The following is an 18,828-nucleotide window of genomic DNA, read 5'->3' as shown; positions in this document are numbered from 1 at the left end:
GTGCCAAGATAGGGATATGGGTTCCGTCTATTGCCCCACCACAGTTAGGGAATCCCATTGCAGCAAAACCATCCACTATAGCCTGCACATTTCCCAGAGTCACTAACTTTCGTAGCAGCACCTGAGTGATTGCTTTGGCTACTTGCATCACAGCAGCCCCCACAGTAGATTTGCCCACTCCAAATTGATTCCCGACTGACCGGTAGCTGTCTGGCGTTGCAAGCTTCCACAGGGCTATCGCCACGCGCTTCTCAACTGTGAGGGCTGCTCTCATCTTGGTATTCTGGCGTTTCAGGGCAGGAGACAGCAAGTCACAAAGTTCCATGAAAGTGCCCTTACGCATGCGAAAGTTCCGCAGCCACTGGGAATCGTCCCAGACCTGCAACACTATGCGGTCCCACCAGTCTGTGCTTGTTTCCCTTGCCCAGAATCGGCGTTCCATGGATAGAATCTGCCCCATTAACAACATGATCTCCAAAGCACCAGGGCCTGTGGTTTCACTGAATTCTGTGTCCGTGTCCGTGTCCATGTCCTCATCATGCTTGTCGCTGCGCTGCCGCCGCCGCTGCCTCCTCGCCTCGTTTTTCTGGTCCTGGCTGAGCATAAACTCCACGAGAACGCGCGAGGTGTTTGCAATATTCATGAGTGCTGTCTTGACCTCAGCGGGCTCCATGCTTGCCGTGGTATGGAGTCTGCAGTGTTCACCCACCCAGGAAAAAAGGCGCGAAAATGGTTGTCTGCCGTCCGTTGCTTTCATGCAGGGAGGGAGGGAGGGAGGAAGTGAGGCTGTACCCAGAACCACCTGCGACGATGTTTTTTGTCCCATCAGGCACTGGGATCTTAACCCACAATCCCAATGGGCGCGGGAGACTGCGGGAACTATGGGATAGCTATGGAATTGCTACCCACGGTGCAACGGTGCAGAAATCGACGCTAGCCCCGGTACTTGGACGCACACCACCGAATTACTGTGCTAGTGTGGCCGCACTCATTTCGACTTTATACAACCTGTTTCTCAAATCCGAATTATCTAAATTCGGATTAATCCCGTAGTGTAGACATACCCTAAGGCATTTAACTTTGTAGTTATCCTTGTGACCAAAAAGGCTACTTTCATCAAGATTCACGCAACTGGCTTAAATACCAATGGTGATTTCCTAAATCACTTGTCTAGAGTCCTTGACAACTGAAATTTCTGCTACTTGCACCCTCATGCTACCAATCTTAATTGCCTCCATAATAAAAGTATCATAGAGGTTCACCAGAGTAACTGTTGATCAGATATTAAACTTCCTCCAGGACATAGCAAATGGAATGACTGACAAATCAAATGAATAACGACAAACGGGAATAACTGACTAGGTGGTAGTAACTCACAAATTGAATATAAATCAGCAATTGTGAAAAGGCCGCAATGATTCTGGGGTGTTTTAACAGGAGTTGTATGCAAGACACGGGAGGTAATTGGCCTGCTTTATTGGGCACTGGTGAGACCTCAGCTGGAGTACTGTGTCTAGTCCTAGTGCCACACTTTAGGAAAGATGTGGACAAATTGGAGAAAGGCCAGAGGAGAGCAACAAAGAGGTCAGGTTTTTCTAAACCTTTTATCATATGAGCAAAAGTCAAAAAAATGTGGGCATGTTTAGGTCTTGGGAAATGAAGTTGTGGGGGAGGAGTAGTGAGACCTGATTAGTCTTCAAGTATGTTAAGGGCTGTTATAAAGAGAATGGTGATCAATTGTTCTCCACATCTACTGATGGCGGAACAAGAAATAACCAGCTTAGTCTGCAGTAAGGAAGATTTAGGATAGATATTAGGAAAAACTTTCTAATTATAATGATAGTTAAGATCTGGAACAGGCTTCCAAGGGAGGCTGTGGACTCCCCATCACTGGAGGTTTTTAAAAACATGGTGGACAAACATCTGTTAGGGATGATCTAGGTTTACTTAGTCCTGCCCCAGAACAGAAGGCTGGACTTGACTTCTCAAGGTCCCTTCCAGCCCTACATTTTTATGATTCTATGAATATATTCTCAGCTCAAGACCACATTTGAACTATAAGAAACAGCTCTTCTCCTCATTTGATATAACTGAAATGAAGCAAGCTATAAGATTATCTGACAGTGCTGAGTTCTGTCAGCTTCTACTTACAAAGCAAAACACAACACTACCAGTTTGCCTAGCGCTCTGAGGGGCTGATGGACGTGAAGGGTGAGGGTGGAAGGGCTGGGGGCTGTTTATGTGGTGATAATGGTGGGGACACGGATTGAATTGGAGCTTAGCACCTCTGCACCATATCAACAAAACTTGAAGGGCTCACCCCAGTGCTGTGGCCTCATTTCATGCACCAGTGCCAGGGATAATGGTGTTTCTGCAGATAGAGGGCTCCCTACTGGACTGCCAAGGAAGCCAAGGCAGCAATGCCAGGTTGAGCCCTTCAGAAGCTGATTTATCAGTAAAGGAAGAAAAAAGTAAGTAGGAAAGACCTCAGCTCTGATGAACAATAAGAACACAGCAACTTTCTGCTTTGCTCCTTTCTCTGCCACCCTTAGCCATACCCAGCTTGAACTCCATTCACTCCCATGCCCTCTTCCTTCATGTCCCCATACTTCCAGCCCCTATAGCTCTGCCCCTCAATTGACATGCCCTTTCTCCTGGTCACAAAGTATCATGAAGAGGTGAGGAGGAGGAGCTTAAATGGTTGCTCCCTAGTGGCAAATTCTCAGCTGATGTAAATTGTAACCGCTGGATTAAGGACAGTAGAGCTATGCCAATTTACACCAGCTGTGGATCTGCCCCATAACTTTCAGCTGTTATATTGGTAGGATCTGCACTTGCCCAACATTAACTAAGTTTATTGCTTAAGTCTGGAATGTCAACATGGGCTTATTGGTACCTATGATGTCAAATATAACAAAATTCATAACAAAATTTCAATAAAGCAGCTTGGAAAAGTTCTAAAATGCAGAAATATTAAATTTATTCATACATCATAGCAGGAATACCAATGGTAAGACATCTTGCATTACATTCTCCCCTCTTTAAAAAACACAATACAGTATACTGTTCTCCACAATAAGTTACATAAAAGCAAATTTTATGTACAAGTAAAAAAAGATCAGTGAACAGCACTATTTTACACAGCATATTTTGCATTCAGAAGTCACATTTTAATCTCTACTTGCCCTTAAGTGTTTGAAACTAAAACTGATTTAAAAAAAAATCCAAAATTAGTTGATTTAGTGAGTGGTTTTCAACTAATTTCTAAATTTGTGGAGACTGCAGATGCAACTCTCCCACACTCCCCACTAAATTAGTGAATCTTAACATTCACCTGAAAACAAAAGGATATTAAAAATGGTGAATCTAATCATACCATACAAAGCAACAGAAGACAAGTAACCCGCTTTTATTTAAATTGCTTGTCTTTGTACATCCTGAAATATGCAAGAGGAATTTTTTTTGGCCCGTAGCTAGGATAAGCAAATGGTACATGTCCAGCTTACTTTTGCATTGATATCAAACAATATTAACAATTCCCCTTTAAGAGATTTTCATACGTCCCTTTTTCCTATAAATTCTTCTCTAATGTGAATTATATGGATAGCTGTTAATACAGTGAATTTAATTAAATTATTGCCATGAAATCAGCAACCTAATTAACATACTAATTAAGCTTTTGTGTACATTTTCCCAATGAGTTTCCTGGTCATGTGTGTTTAGTTTTTATCCTGGAATGTGTAAGTATGGTATCTATCTAAAGTTACAGTGTAATGAGCAAGACAGAGTGTAACAATACTTGGCAGACAAGACAAAATATTGTCCATTAATGCAATCCTTACCTTACAATAATGCAAATATGAAAAAAAAATTATCAGAGGTGAAAGAGTGTTCGGTCATACATTCTGCTGCTATATTTGTCCATAAAGTTAATACTGTAGAACCTTTCATTGAAAAAATTACTTTCAAAAGTTCTTGTCTCAGGTGCCTGAACTGGTGAGATATGTAGGTAACAGAATACCAGACAAAAGTTAAAAACTCTTCTTCACTGAAAGAGGCACTGAATTTGTAAGCTGAATTAAGGCTGTAGAATGATGCTGGTTCATTGTGAGTTTAAAGTCTTCGGTCTTGCATTAAAAATCCTTTTAATCTATTGCTTCACTGTTAGTCCTATAGGCCTGTTTACGGAGATGGGTCTCAATCTCCTCCCTGAAGACCAGCATTCCAAGGTGCGAGTGAGATGCTTCATTCATGGCTTTAGACTGGATACACATGCGATACTGCTCTGGAGTCAGCTCATCAGCACAATGCTTCTCATGCCAGAGGTGAAACAGGCCTGGGACTGGGGTCCGGATCACAATCAGGTCTCCGTGCAAGTACTTTCTGTAAAGATGAACATCCTCTCCACCCCAGCCTTTCACTTCCAAGTCAAACCCCCCTATAGTAGCACAAACAGACACATCGGACAACATTAGTTTTGCAGAATGAAAAATGAGCTTTAACATAAACCACCATTCTACCACATTCTGTAGATATTTACCACTTAAAATATCAATTAATGACACTTTTACAGCAAATACTAACAGCACATGCCATATTAGTGGAGTAACTCAAAACACGCAATGCTGTTTGGCAGTGGAAACTGGCTTTCACCATGGGACACTGATTTCTGGCATCACACAGGTTATAGCAAGACTTCAAAATGGAATAATGTGGTCCATCCACATTGTGCATAAAATCGGTGATAGTTAAGGCTACGATTTTGTCAGAGGTCACGGAAGTCATGAGTTCCATGACTTCCAAAGACCTCTAACTTCAGCCCCAGTGGCTGGGAGCTGCAGGGTCCCGCCACCTCCCACAGCATCAGGGAGCTGTGTGGTACCCCCACTGCCTGAGTTAGCAGAGCCCCTAAGCTCCGAGCTGCTGCAGGCAATGGGGAACCCCTGCAGCTCCCTGGCTGCCGCGGCAGGGGACCCCTGCAGCTCTGAGCCCCCATCGATGGTGAGGGCTCCCAGAACTCCCAGCCACCCCACAGCTGCCCAGCCCCTTCCTATTTTATCATGGATATTTTTTAGAAAAGTCAGGGACAGGTCTACAGTGAACTTCTTTATTGCCCATGACCTGTCCCTAACTTTTACTAAAAATATCCATGACAAAATCTTAGCCTTAGTGATAGTATCTGTGACAGCTACTGCAGTTCTCATGAATATGAATAATGGGTAAGTGTTTTCTAATTTTAGAAACTGCAAATAAGGTGATCAAGCATCGTGTGATCATCCAACTCTATGGACCACAAGTGCCCCAGGCACCACAGTTTGAGAAACTCTTGATTAAAAGAAGTCCATACAGCCATGTTTCTAGCCAAAAGCATAGTAGAAGTTATGCTGATATGCAGATGAAAAAAGCTAGGATTATGTATTGTGTATCATCTAATATACCACAAACATAAAGCAATAGGATTGTTACTAGAAATCAGTTTTTTGTTTTGTTTTTTTAATATATTACTTCAGTTTCAAAACAGCCTTCCTCTTGGTGTCAGCCATAACTGATTGATTGTGGTAAGTTACCTAGAAAATCTTGCACTTGCCCTCAGATGCTTTTATATATATATATATAAAAATAAAATTATGTTTTGAAACTGAAGTAATCAAGCCTCGCTAAGTTCTAATATTGAACCACAAGAGGGTGCCAAAGTATATTTCAAAACTTTAAATAATCACAATACTCATGTCAACATTTAATACTTAAAAGTGCGCTTATTAAAAGGAAAGGATAGCATTTTTAAAAACAGATTAACATGTACTACAAATTTCAAAAGCTTGGTGAATTCACTGTCAAACTAATACATTCGCAAGTAGTAAGATATTTTACTTTATGTTCTTTAACACTATTAATGTAATGCTATTGATACTTAAATTGTTAAACCAAGACTTTAACAGTCTAAAACAATAAGTCAAACCTAACAAGCAGAAACTTTGACTGGGGAACTCAGGAAATGAAATAAGATAAATTAACATTTTACCTTCTTGAAATCACAGAAGAAAATAGTAATAGATGAGCTTTTGAACTCCCCTCACCAAAATTCGCAAAAAACACTTATGTAAATTCATCTTACCAACAGTCAGGAAATCTGTCCGATATTGACACGTCATTCCAAAGCCAAAATCCCGCCAGAAGCCAGAATCCTTTTTGTGTACCTACAATTTTAAAATGAACATTTTAGCTTTTCCCCCTTATACAAGACAGCTTGAAGAAAATGTTGTGGCTGTGTTTCATTTTAGGAGAATCTGTATTTATCTGGTTATTTTCTTGGCACAACATTTGATATTTGTGTTTCACAGTGTATATACCTGCTGTTTGTTCTAGTTACGGGTCATCAACACCTAACATAAGGGCCTCATAAGGAATGACAGACCTATTAATTTAGAATACCCAGAAACCAGTTAGTAATTCTCTTTCCTGCCTTTATCTTCACACACATTCCTTTTGCAATCTCCAATCCGGCCTCCCTACTGCTCTCCTTCTGCTTCTTACCTGTCTGTTCATGCCAAGGGGTCTAACTTTCATATTCACCTATTTTACAGCTAACTCCCTCTGCTCCCCATCTCCCTAATTCCAACACTTCTCCTGCCACAGTGGCTTCCTCCTTCCTTGGTCTCATGCTATTTATCCAGACATTTTGCAGTCTGACAACTAGGCAGACTTCTTGCAGTTTAAAGTTCACTCTTCTGTCAACTAGGATCTCTTCTCTCTTTAAAAACCAGACACACACTGCCGCATTACTCCCTTCTAAAGGGCCCTGTCTACCAATCCTTCTGGGCTCTTTTTACAAAGTCTTGTTGCTGCTGCTTCTTTCATCTCTCAGAAACCCATCCCCTTTACGCAGAGTCCCTATTATTAAACCCTTGTCTGCACTCTGGCCATCTCTTATTTTGATGTATGTTGCTCTCTGATGTCCAGGCTCACGGCCTCTCACTGCTCCTTCCCTTCCCCAGTCTGCCAAGAGTAGGGGTGAGCAAACTACAGCCCGCAGGCCGGATCCAGCCCATGTGATTGCCACCCCTGTGGTGCCACGGGCCCTATGCCACGCCCAGAAGCGGCCGGCGCCACGTCCCTGCGGTCCCTGAGGAAAGGGGGGCAGAAGGCTTCATGCGCTGCCCTCGCCTCCAGGCACCGCCCCCAGCAGCTCCCATTGGCCAGGAACAGGGAACTGCAACCAATGGGAGCTTCAGGGGAGGTACCCGCAGAGCCCTCTGCCCCTTACCCCCCCCCCCCCGAGGCCGCAGTAAGTGGCGCCAGGCCAGAGCCCACACCCAAAACCCCCCTCTTGCACCCAAACCCCCTGCCGCACCCGAGCCCCCTGCCGTGCCCCCTGCCTCACGCCTCCTGCACCCCAACCTCCTGCCCTGAGCCCTTCCTGCACACCACACCCCTTCCCACACCCCACCCTCCCCGCCCTAGCCCTACACTCATTGCCCTGCATGCTATTTCCCCATCCAGCTGTGGCCCTTGGGCCACAAAGTTTGCCCACCCCTGGCCTACAGTTCTGTTGACAAGTGGTTTTCCACTCAGGCCATTTCCGAATCTCTCCACGGGCTTCTTACCTCTTAGCACATCAATGCAGGCTCTTTGTACTTTCTTCCGAGGCCCTACATAATCCTGGCATCACCTACATTTTAGTCTTCCTTACCATCAGTAACCTCCCACTTTTGTTCTCTCACTTAAAATAGTCTCCTCATCCCCATCCAACAGACTCTCCTTTCCTTGTCTTCCTAGTAACTCCAACACCTGTGTCTCGAATGATTGTCCAATGTTTGTTTTATTTAGATTGCAAGCTCTTCAGGGATGCTGTATTTCCTGTTTGTAAAGCACTATATAAATTAATGGCACTACATAAGTGTTTCTAATGGGATTCTGGCTGCTGTTGGATGGTGGGGGTAAGATAGCCCTGCACAGAAGGCAGCAAGAAGCCCAGCGCTTTTGTTAGTACATTAGGTGAAGGAGACAGATAGCACAGCTAGAGATGCAGTACTCCCCTCTGCCGAACTGTGAGGGTAAAGTGGGCCATACACCTGATCACCACTCAGTAGCTAGCATTCTTGGGCCAGTGTTCAAAGGAGCCCATGTTGCACCTTCCAAAGAGGAGGGGTAGGAGCTACTCTTCAGTGTCCTCCTTTCACCTGCCCAACAATAGCAAGAGACATTCTGCATGTTTCATTACTCAAGGAGATTACCTCCAGCAACTGCCACTTGATGTAGTACAGTTCTCCCATCACACTGTGACAATGGCTTTAAAAACCACAATACAGCCTTTGAATTACAAACTGCTAACTGTGTTTGGTTAGTTTCTTAGTCCACTAAATTCTGTGTGGAAGCTAGATGTATCCAGAAATACTGGCGTTTTGGCACTTTCCATTACAATGTTTGTCTCCCAAGCTCTTATTCTTTTACGTCTAATCAATATAGGAAAAGTTCTGTTTCATATCATTGTCAATGTGTCTGGTAAATATCTAGGCTATTTTAGATATGCTGCTACACTGAACTGCCTCATTAAGATGTAGCACGATGCTCTAAACTTCTTTAAAAAATCAGAACACTTACCAATTGCTGCTCCACAGGCGGTGGTACATCTTGGTTGGCATAGACAATAGCAGGATTATAAAGGCTGAATACCACGGGATAGAAAACTTTCTTGCCTATAAAGTCAGAAGAGCTTTGTTACTCCTAGTGGGACATCTTTGTGAGTGAAAAGGGCAGCTGTGACGTATTGCTTTCACGGGGAATATTCATTATTAATCTATTTAACGAAAAAAGCATAGGCACATGGCCTGCCTCCCATAATTTCCATTTAGAGAGCCCATTAATATCTAGCAAGAGTGACATATAGAAAAGAAATGGTATACAGCCTCTAACATGATGCTGTGCTAAGGTGGACATGGATTCCAGGGCTTCCATAGGACCCCCTAAGGTAACAGTATAAGAGTATGAATGCTAAGAGGGACATTAAGACCATCAAAATCAAACAGCCATCCACCAGAAAGTTTAGGCAGATAGAGTTTTAGAACCACCTCTTTCCTCTGTCAATTTGGGAGGTTTAACTTTCTGCTATGGCCCTTGCAGTGACAGTTATGTTTATTTTTGATATGCTGGGATACCAATTTGCAACTGCTGAGTACTCCTCCAGCTTTAGATAGGCAGGCAGGTGAGGTAAAGAAGGTCTGTCCAATATTCCACACTATGCCTGCCACAGAGTTTTGGATGATACTTACGACAGCCCTTACATACACTGGGAATCCGCATGCACTGTCTGCTTCTCCAAAGCCAGTGACTTAGGTTGGGAGAAAGCCTCAAGTATTCCTTCCCTTGTACTGCTGCTGGGGCACCTTTTCAGAGAGGCAGCCTCAGCTTTGTTTTCCATGTAGATTCAGTTTAAGAGGGCCTTAAGACCAGGATCCAAAGCCATACTGAAGGCACTTGTGGATCCTCACTGTTCCTTTGTCTCACCAAGGCTCTTTCTTGAGTAGTATCCTTCCTTTCTCCCAGAAATAGAGGCAACATGACTATATATCCAGACTCAAGCACCCTCTGCAGCCAAGGGAAGGCATCTCCAATTCCCACTCCAAGCAAATTTGACATGCCACTTCCATTAAGAGTAGAGATCAGCTTCAAGACTGACTTCATTCTGTGATATTGCAACAGTGCTAGTTCACAAAGAATTCCCTGTGCTATAACATCGCTCAAGCTATTTAAATACCTATATGGCCTTCCATCACCTTGGTATGCAAATGCTGAGACAAAAGAGGAATAAGAGGCAATGAACTCAAGCCAAATTGGTTTGCAACTGTCTGTTGCCCATCATAAGGAAAAGCATCTTTCCCTTGCAAATTGGCATTCAAAGAGGGGGAAAAAAATAAAAAAATATTCTGCATGCAACAAATTTGTAATGAGTAAAATTTTTAAAATCCCCATTGCGCCACTGTGGTAGCTAGCTTGCATATTAGCTCACAGAAGCCTTCAACTTCTCTACAAGAGTTTGTAAAACAGATAGATAAGCTTCATATGCTTGTGAAAGCACAGTCTGGAGGAGAAGAATGGGAGAAAGGAACTCCTAAATTCTAATTCTAATTCCAACTCTGTCAGCAACATGTTTTGTGGCCTTCAGGCATGTCACTTTACTGCCATGTCTTGGCAGTAAAACGGTGATACTTATCCTGCGAGAATGTTGAGGGGACTAAACACTGCAGATAAATGTCAATGGTTTGTAAGATGTGGAGCTCTATATAAAGGCTCAGGATTATAGCAGGTACTGGTTGAGCACATACTATAGTTAAAGCTAAATTCCATTTCCTTTTAGAACTGCTCTTGACTCTCACACTAACTCTTTTGAGGGTAAGTATTTCCCATGGTTGGGCTCTATTCTGAGGTGACACTATTTTTTAAATCAATGTAGAAATGATCCAATTGTTAAAGGTACTGAAATAATTTTTTTTAACTTGTCTTTTTGTAGATGCTCAGCTTTTAAAGTGTGCATTTATTGTATGAGAATTTTAGTTTGTATTTTAAGTTTAATTATCTGACATTTATAATGATATGAAGAGAAGTCACATTTTAAGGCATAAGCATAAAGGTAAGGTTCCATTCTCTGAGCTTCCTATGTGAGTGCTAGATTTCTGAGTCTTAATATTGCATCAACACTAGTTATTTTGTGCCCAGAATTATTTTTCCTTCCAAGAGCCACACTATTGAAATTACTCCACCATTCAAATTAGTCTTATCAAGTTATTGTAAGGCCCACTTCAGAAGGTAACATTTCCCCACTTCAGTGACTTAACAGGAGCTTACCGGGTTCAGCATTCAAGCGGCAACTGTTAAGGAACTCAGCTGTGAAATAAATATCAACATCGCAGAAGAACATTAACACTTCGCCTTTTTCCCAAGCTCTGGCACCCATGTCTAGTCCTCGCCCACGATTAAATTCCTCATTCAAGGAGACCAGTGTGTAATTGTGAAAATTAGTTTCTCTATAAAGAAAAATGTGAAAACAATTTAAATAAAGGAGTGTGGAAAAAGGATGGCATTTACAGTGCTATTAATTGCCACTGTAGTATAAATTGGCTCTGGATAGTTATTTAAAATGTCTAATAATATCAATCTTACTGTTTTTTCTCATGCATTTGGGATGCTGCAGCATTAAGCATTGTCTACGTTTAATAATCCAATCTACAAGTTGCAGAGAGAGAGAGAGAGATAGATCTGATCCCTGCCATCACCATCTATGCAGTAACATTTCAAATACAGTAGTTATCCAAACAGATTAAAAGGGCGCTTTGAGCCTCTGATGCCACTAACTCCAGGAGCAGCTGTGGATTGAAAGGCACTTCTAAATTGTCTCAGAGGATTCTGGAAGTGGGACGCTCAGTCTCAAGAGCAGAGCACACTGGGAAATCAAACTGCACTATCTGATGGCTGGAAGTGAGGCAATAAGCTGCAAGTTGTCCATATGTTAATGTCACCGCTGCCCAGTCAACTCACTATCTCCCCACCAGCCTTTCACACACATTAAAGAGAAAGGAATATGAAAAGAGCTATATAGAAGCACACGAGAAGCATATCTGGGGGAAATGAGCAAATGCCCCAAAATACCATCTTGAATCGCTCAGAAAGTAAATTTTGGAAACATGTGAGAACAATACTTTCTAACCTAGCTGGGGACCCACTGAGTCAACAAAACCTAGTCTGAAACAGATCACTCATCTGTGAAGAAACTGGAGGGGCCTCAATGAGGAAAAGTCAGTTTCCCAATAGAAAAACCAGTGTTCTTCACACTGACAGCCACCTGACAGTTCTGCTCTGAGGTTTTGCAGATGAAGCAGTGGAGGAAAACAAACACTCCTCAACCTCTGTGCATCAAGCAACCCTCTCATGGTGCCGTTTCAAGCCATCTGCACTATAACCTTTGGCCAACAGGTTTCATCATTTATTTACAAAGTGATCCATGGAAAGTTATGTGCAAGTAGGGGACATATTGAAGGCTGAGAACAATAGATGAACTGCTCAGGCTAACAGATTGAGTGGCCCTCTGGCAGCAGGGTACTGTGTTAATTTTGTCACAGGTGACCAGCCATTTCTACTCACTATCATTAAATGAAATCGGTTACCATTATTTGGGACATATAATAAGTAGCATATTGTATCCATAATTTCACCTTTTTACACATTTAATTTTTCCAGTCAGCATCAGTTCATGTGATGCCAGTATTTACTACAAAACTCACCACTGTATTTTATACTATCCATTGCCAACCATTAGTGGTTCACTCCTAATCTCTCAGCTATGCATTCTTTCAGACCCAGAATATTCAAATGATCACCTCACAAAAATAGAGAGTCTTTAACAACCACAAACAATGCTAAGAAGAATCAAAATGATGAACAACATACTGTCTGAAGGTAAAATGAATTTTGTTTGGCTGTGACTGACTCACCAAGTTCTTTCTCACTATTTGTGAGGTTTTTTTTAAACTGACCAATAAACATCACTTGTATTTCAGAGCCTTCTATTTGGATTAGCTCACTTACCGAGCTACTGACTCCAGGATGCTCCTCACTTCAGATAGCCCATCTTGGCCGAAGTATACCACTGTGAGGTGAATCCGCTTGTCCTGATGAATACACACATCCCTATGATAAAGATGAGTTAATATCCATTATTATATTCTAGCAAGGGCTCTCTCTCAAGTGTTTTGAAGTTAGTGGGCAAGCAAATTATTTTCCTACAAGCTTTTTGATTTTGACAATGACTACCCCGCTTAAAGCAATTTCACGTCACATGGAGCTAATGTATATGGTATATTTTATAAAATCACCTCTTGCCAACTAAAAACCAATTCAGTGAAGTTATTCACTATTGTAATTCACTACAGATAGTGCAATAGTTGACATTAATCTTGCTGTAAAAAGTTTTAAAAGACTTCATAGCTCATCTAGCAGCTTTTAAAGAGAGAAACATTAGTTCTCCTGTGCCCCATCTTTCGGATTCAAATAGGTCTTCCACGCCTGCATCTTATTCCTGATAAGGTAGCTCTAAAGCCAATACATCCACCAAAATTGTGTAATTAAGCATTAGATCTCCAGTGGCTCTGCCATTCTTAATCTAGGTTGGAGTCCTAGCTAGAGTGTTTGGTTTGTGTTTTAGTGTAAAGATAAGGAAGAAGATTGTTTGAAGAAACATTTCTCCATGCAGCAGTTAGTATTCCATAACATTTCTATGCAAATTATAGTACTGAAGTAGAGCTAAGTTCCATCAAAATAGGTTTTCACTTTGATAAACTAAGGAAAAGCTACACACTTCAATTTAGACTCTGATGCACTTACCTAAAGTTTTGCATGAACTGTGCAAATGCCTCAGTTCTTCCAGCAAGAGGGACAATGATGTTAATAACTGATCTGGAAATGTCAACTGTTTCACTCTTCACTTTCATGAGGGGTCCAAATGGTCGGAATAGTGTGACATGTCTGTATTCCATAACATCGGTCTTCTTATAAAACAATTCATACTGTGTTCCTTTATCTTTCTCTGTGCGATGATAACCTGAAGTTATAGAAGGAATTTATCAAGTCAAAAACATGAGATTCACTGAGACATTTAGCTATTAATTGTAGTCGCACCACTTGATTTCTATCAAATTATAAAACAGTATAGAAAAATAAAGCTAGTTGGTAAGTGTTTTTTGTTTATTCAAAAAAGAAAGAGGTTTTGGGTTTTCATCAAAAAGCACAAAAAAAAATCCAAGAAAACCTAAAAAGTTATATCAAAAACAAACATTTCCCAAAGAAACTTCTGTTTTGACAAAAACCCATTTTCACTGGGGGAGAAGGGTTCATTAAAGAATAGAGATTCAGGAAATAGTGAGTAAGGATACTGCAACACATGACACTCTTTGGTGAGCTAGAAGGTACATACCAAACCCAGGAGATCCATGTAAACCTTATGCACCCTCTCTCTGCCCCAGGCCAGTTGGTTCTAAGAAGTTGCTGGGTCACAGACCATGACCACTCTTTGTGAGGCCTCTATTGGGCTGACTAATCTTGGCCTCAGATAGTAGCGCATCATATAAGCACATGCAGCTACCAGTGTTTAACAGCTGTTAACTGAAGGAAGCTTCTGGAAGTTTACAGGTTGGTAATTTCTGTTGCCACAGCAACAAAAACAGAGCTAATCACAATGGGTTTTACAGACTCAAACCCCCCTGTATTATGATCTCAAAACAGGTTCTGCAAGAATTAGAGTTGGCTCTCAAAACGATGAGGATTGGCACCAGATATCAAAAAGTTTGTCAACTTTTACTACTTCCCGGGCTGAGTCCCACATTGAGGAACAATCAAAGTAACTTTTGCTGCTTTGTTTGTGGCAGTAGTTTTGACTCTATATAATCCATTTTAAAAGAAGATTAACATTTTAAATAATTTTACTGACTTCATAGAATTTGCTCTTTTGAAACAGAGATTATACCTTGACAAACCTGATATTTGGAAATTGGCTAATTAAATCAAAACTATCTGTCATGGAAAACTGTGTTGCTATTTTAATGACTGAGGTTTGATGTATAGAAGGTTCTACATAAGAGAACAAGCAGTTTTATTTTTGGAGGAGTTCTGGCACATTTTTAATCTTCAGAGTATAAATCCTTCACTGCATATAAACATTGGAACTCTTTGCACAAAATAAGAACAACTATTAGAAATGGTTACTGATGATTAATTTGCTGAGCAAATAATGTAATCTGATTAGGCGCTGACTAGCATAATATGAAAGACACATAGTAAACCCATTCCTAAAATCAGTTCCAGTGGTCGTGCCTCTCAAAGTAACTTATTCCCTCTTCACACAAGTTTCGAGAGGGATAGCTGCATGAAAGAGCACTGGCATCAACCTGGACTAGGCCCTCTAACAAATACTGGATGGTCTTTAATAATTGTTAAAACTGAATCTTGGGTTGCCACTAGCCACTATTTTCTCTATCCAATAAGTGGGGGTGTACACTTTTGCCCTATGCAGCCTACCTACCAAGGGAAAGAATGAAAATGAGCCTCTGAGCAGTCACCCTTTAATAACTTACATTTAAGGCCTGTCAAGAAACAATGCCAGAGCAAGTAGCCTCAGTAATTCTAGCACACACTGCCTGGGGAGCACCAGAACTAGTTCTAACAGGGTTGATCAGACACCAAAGTGTCTCAAACATAGGAGGGTTAGGACTTTCTAGGATTGCAAATCGGTTCTGTTCCTGTAACCAAGAGCGCCTAACTTAACTTGCAGTGAAGTTTAAGATCAGATGAGACTAAATTCTCTAATTCTTTGTTCCAACTGCTAAATATATATATTTTTTTTAAGAAGGCTGTCAGTCTCAGTGGTCAAAAGTTATTAACAGTGTCTCAAACTCAAGACAGTTAAGTCCAAAGCAGACTGCAAAAAGTTACAAAGGGATCTATCTCAGTAAACTGGGTGACTGGGCAACAAAGTGGCAGATGAAATTCAATGTGGATAAATGCAAAGTCATGCACATGGGAAAACAATTCCAACTATACATACAAAATGATGGGATCTAAATTAACTGTTCCCACTCAAGAAAGACCTTGGAGTCATTGTGGATACTTCTCTGAAAATGTCAACTCTATGTGCAACGGCAGTCAAAAAAGCTAACAGAATGTTAGGAACTATTAAGAAAGGGATCGATAAGACAGAAAAATACCAGAATGCCATTGTAGAAATACATGGTACAACTACACCTTGAATACTGCGTGTAGTTCTGGTGACCACATCTCAAAAGAGATGTACTAGAATTGGAAAAGGTACAGAGAATGGCAACAAAAATGATTAAAGGTATGGAACATACGAGGAGAGATTTAAAAATTTTCAGCTTAGAAAACAGAAAACTAAGAGGATATGTTGGAGGTCTATAAAATCAAGAATGGTGTGGAGAAAGAACAGGGAAGTATTATTTACTCCTTCACATAACACAAGAACCAGGGGTCACCCAACAAAATTAACAGGCAGCAAGTATAAAACAGACAACAGTATTTCTTCACACAGTGCACAGTCAATCCATGGAACTCACTGCCAGGTGATGTTGTGAAGGACAAAACTATAACAGGGTTCAGAAAAGAATTAGATAAGTTCATGGAGGATAGTTCATCAGTGGTTATTAGACAAGTTGGTCAGGGATGCAACCCATTGCTCTGAGCGTCCCTAGCCTCTGATTGCCAGAAGGTGGGAGCAGACAACAGCAGACGGATCACTTGATGATTGCCTGTTCCATTCATTCCCTCTGACAGGCTACTGAGCTAGATGGACCAATTGTCTGACCCAGTATGGCAATTCTTATGTTCTTATATCCAGTTCTTATATCCAGACCGGCAGGATGATATATACTTGATAAAACTGGTGCACTACCCCGTATGCAAGACAGGAAGAATCATGAGATTCCAGCTGAGACCACTCTAACAGCACGAGGCCTACCACCTGAGCTAGTGCAATGTGAGAAAACAAAGGGGACAAAGCTGCGACTAGCCCTGGAAGCACGACACCCTCAGTGACCTCTTTTACAAGCACCAAAGCATTTGACCCTTAACATTTAATTTTTGCAATACTAGTGCATAGTAGCTAGCACTCTCACTGTTTCTGTAAGTCCTACGTTGTTTTCTCGGGATATAGTCACTGTTTAATATGGGTTGGATCACCCTTCCCCAGCACTCCCAAAAATAAAAAAAGTAATTAAATTAAAAAAAAAAAGAGGGCTCTGAAGCAGACGACAATACTCAACACATCCTTAAGGACCAGGGAAGGACAAAGGTAAAGCTAGTTACCCAAACGTATGGTGGTGACAAAATAGTTGATGTACAACTCAATTTTTAAGTTGTTTCTTTCAAACGAACAAGTCAGTATGTTGCTTTTGAGATACTTTCAGAAAAGTGCTAGGTAAGATGATTTACTAGTTTTGTGCCATTAACAAATCCGTACATTCTCTCTCAAATGCATTGCGGGTAGAACTTTGCTCCTGGGATGAACAACAGAAGGAAACATCCTCAGTTTCAAGACTATACAAAAGCTACAATGCTTCACTAAATTCCACTCCAGACCACTTCGATGTTTTTATTTATATAAATATAAATATAAAGAAAGAGGCAGAGGAGAATTAAGGGTGAAGCAATCTACAAAATCAAATTCGTATGTGGGGAGAAAAAAAGACCCCCCCCCCCCCCAAAGTCAAAACAATGGTGCAGTTTCAGTTGTAAAAAGTCTGAAAATCCTAGAATATGCAGTTAATTTGTTATGTAGGTCTGCAAAAATGGCATATATTAGTGTAATAAGATTAACAACAATACAGAGCTTCTATAAATAGTTTGTGATCACAAAAGCATAATCAAGTCCAATACTATGATTGTATATTAGACGTTACACATCAATATGGCACTTTCAAAAAACACTGCATAAATTCACTCTCTACAGAGAAGGAAACACTGTGTTTAAGTGTAACAGGACCATTTTGAAAAATTATTAGCTATTAACTCCATTCATTAATTAATTCCCCTCCTTCCTAACCTTCCCACCATTTTGTATTTACTGCTGCTTAAGTAGTTAATTGTTTAAGGAAGAAGTTGGTGAACCAGAATTAGCAAGCATATTTGCTAAGGATTCTCACATCATCATCATCTGCTAATATTTCACACCTCTAATGTTAAATATTATGCTGCATGCTATCAAAAAATTGGAATTCCCAGCTTTTAAAATAATACACAGCATGTGCTCCTGGCTCTAGTGGCCATGACAGATTTTGGATTTGAAGAGGAAAAACCCAAAATGGTAAACAAAGTGACTGGATTTGAAAGTCACTTGTTAAAAGCTTTTTTAAAAAAAAAAAAAAAAAAAAAAAAAAAAAAAAAAAGGCATTTTCTACCACAGGAAAGTTGGGATTTATGATGTTACAGGTTTTAAACACAGTCCAAGGACAACGATATCAAGACCTATACTACTGCAACATTCATGTTAAAAATTCTTAAAATTTGTTTGGAGCCTTGAAAGCACACACTTAACGCATTAACTGCCAATCCTTCTCCAATTATAAATTCACAATTCCTCTTCCTCTCCCAGCTTTAACAAGCATCTCACCTTCTCCTACACTGAATCTTTTTGCTCTTTAGTTTTAGTGAAAGGAAGACAAGGTATAGCCCATAAGGCTTGGTTTGAGTAGCTATTCTACACCATCCAAACTTCTACACATACTCACTCTCATTGATGAACAGCACGGAGTGATCTTAGGGCACAAATTCATCTATCCCAAGAAGCATTGATAATTATAATTCCTCCTGACTTCTACTGGCAACCCCAATTAAAAGTATGTGAACATATGCTTAAGAGAAAACATTTGCAAGATTTGTGCAAGCTTTACAAAGGTAGCAGGTAATGCTTCTTAGCAATAAAAATGTGTTTGATTATGTAGAGTAAACCGTTTCACTCAGCGACCATACAAAGACTAAGAAAAAAAAGAGACAGTAAGTCATACTAAATGAAGATAAATTCTATATTCCTGTGCTCACCATGGGTTAACAGCCTTAACTATAAAGGTAATGATACATCTGTAATCTTACCTTTGATCAAGTGTGTGGTAAGAAGTCAGGGAACAGAAAACTTTAAGGTCTGTAAAAGTAGCTAACATCTTAACTTCTCACTACATGTAGTTTTAGGAACTGAGAATGACTCATATAATAAAACCTGCTATCCTCACCTTAAAACTAGTATTTACTGACTATGATCCAGAATAACAGCAAAGC

The 18,828-nt window shown here is 40.7% G+C and overlaps 1 protein-coding gene across 4 annotated transcripts in view; it reads right to left on the bottom strand.

Moving 5' to 3' along the window:
- Nucleotides 1-2,955: 2,955 nt before the first annotated feature.
- The window catches only part of CSGALNACT2 (chondroitin sulfate N-acetylgalactosaminyltransferase 2), a 56,868-nt gene continuing 40,995 nt past the window's right edge, over nucleotides 2,956-18,828 (bottom strand). For all 4 annotated transcript variants that reach the window (XM_054035346.1, XM_054035348.1, XM_054035349.1 and 1 more), the window contains 6 exons: nucleotides 13,375-13,591; nucleotides 12,580-12,681; nucleotides 10,843-11,021; nucleotides 8,602-8,696; nucleotides 6,116-6,197; nucleotides 2,956-4,438 (listed from right to left, as the gene is read on the bottom strand). In XM_054035346.1, coding sequence (XP_053891321.1) covers nucleotides 4,146-4,438; nucleotides 6,116-6,197; nucleotides 8,602-8,696; nucleotides 10,843-11,021; nucleotides 12,580-12,681; nucleotides 13,375-13,591 — 968 coding nt within the window. In that variant the 3' untranslated portion in view covers nucleotides 2,956-4,145. The remainder of the gene's footprint in view (nucleotides 4,439-6,115; nucleotides 6,198-8,601; nucleotides 8,697-10,842; nucleotides 11,022-12,579; nucleotides 12,682-13,374; nucleotides 13,592-18,828) is intronic.

Source organism: Malaclemys terrapin, chromosome 7 (assembly GCF_027887155.1).
Source record: "Malaclemys terrapin pileata isolate rMalTer1 chromosome 7, rMalTer1.hap1, whole genome shotgun sequence".
Lineage (NCBI taxonomy): Eukaryota > Metazoa > Chordata > Testudines > Emydidae > Malaclemys > Malaclemys terrapin.
This window is presented reverse-complemented; position numbering and strand designations above follow the sequence as displayed.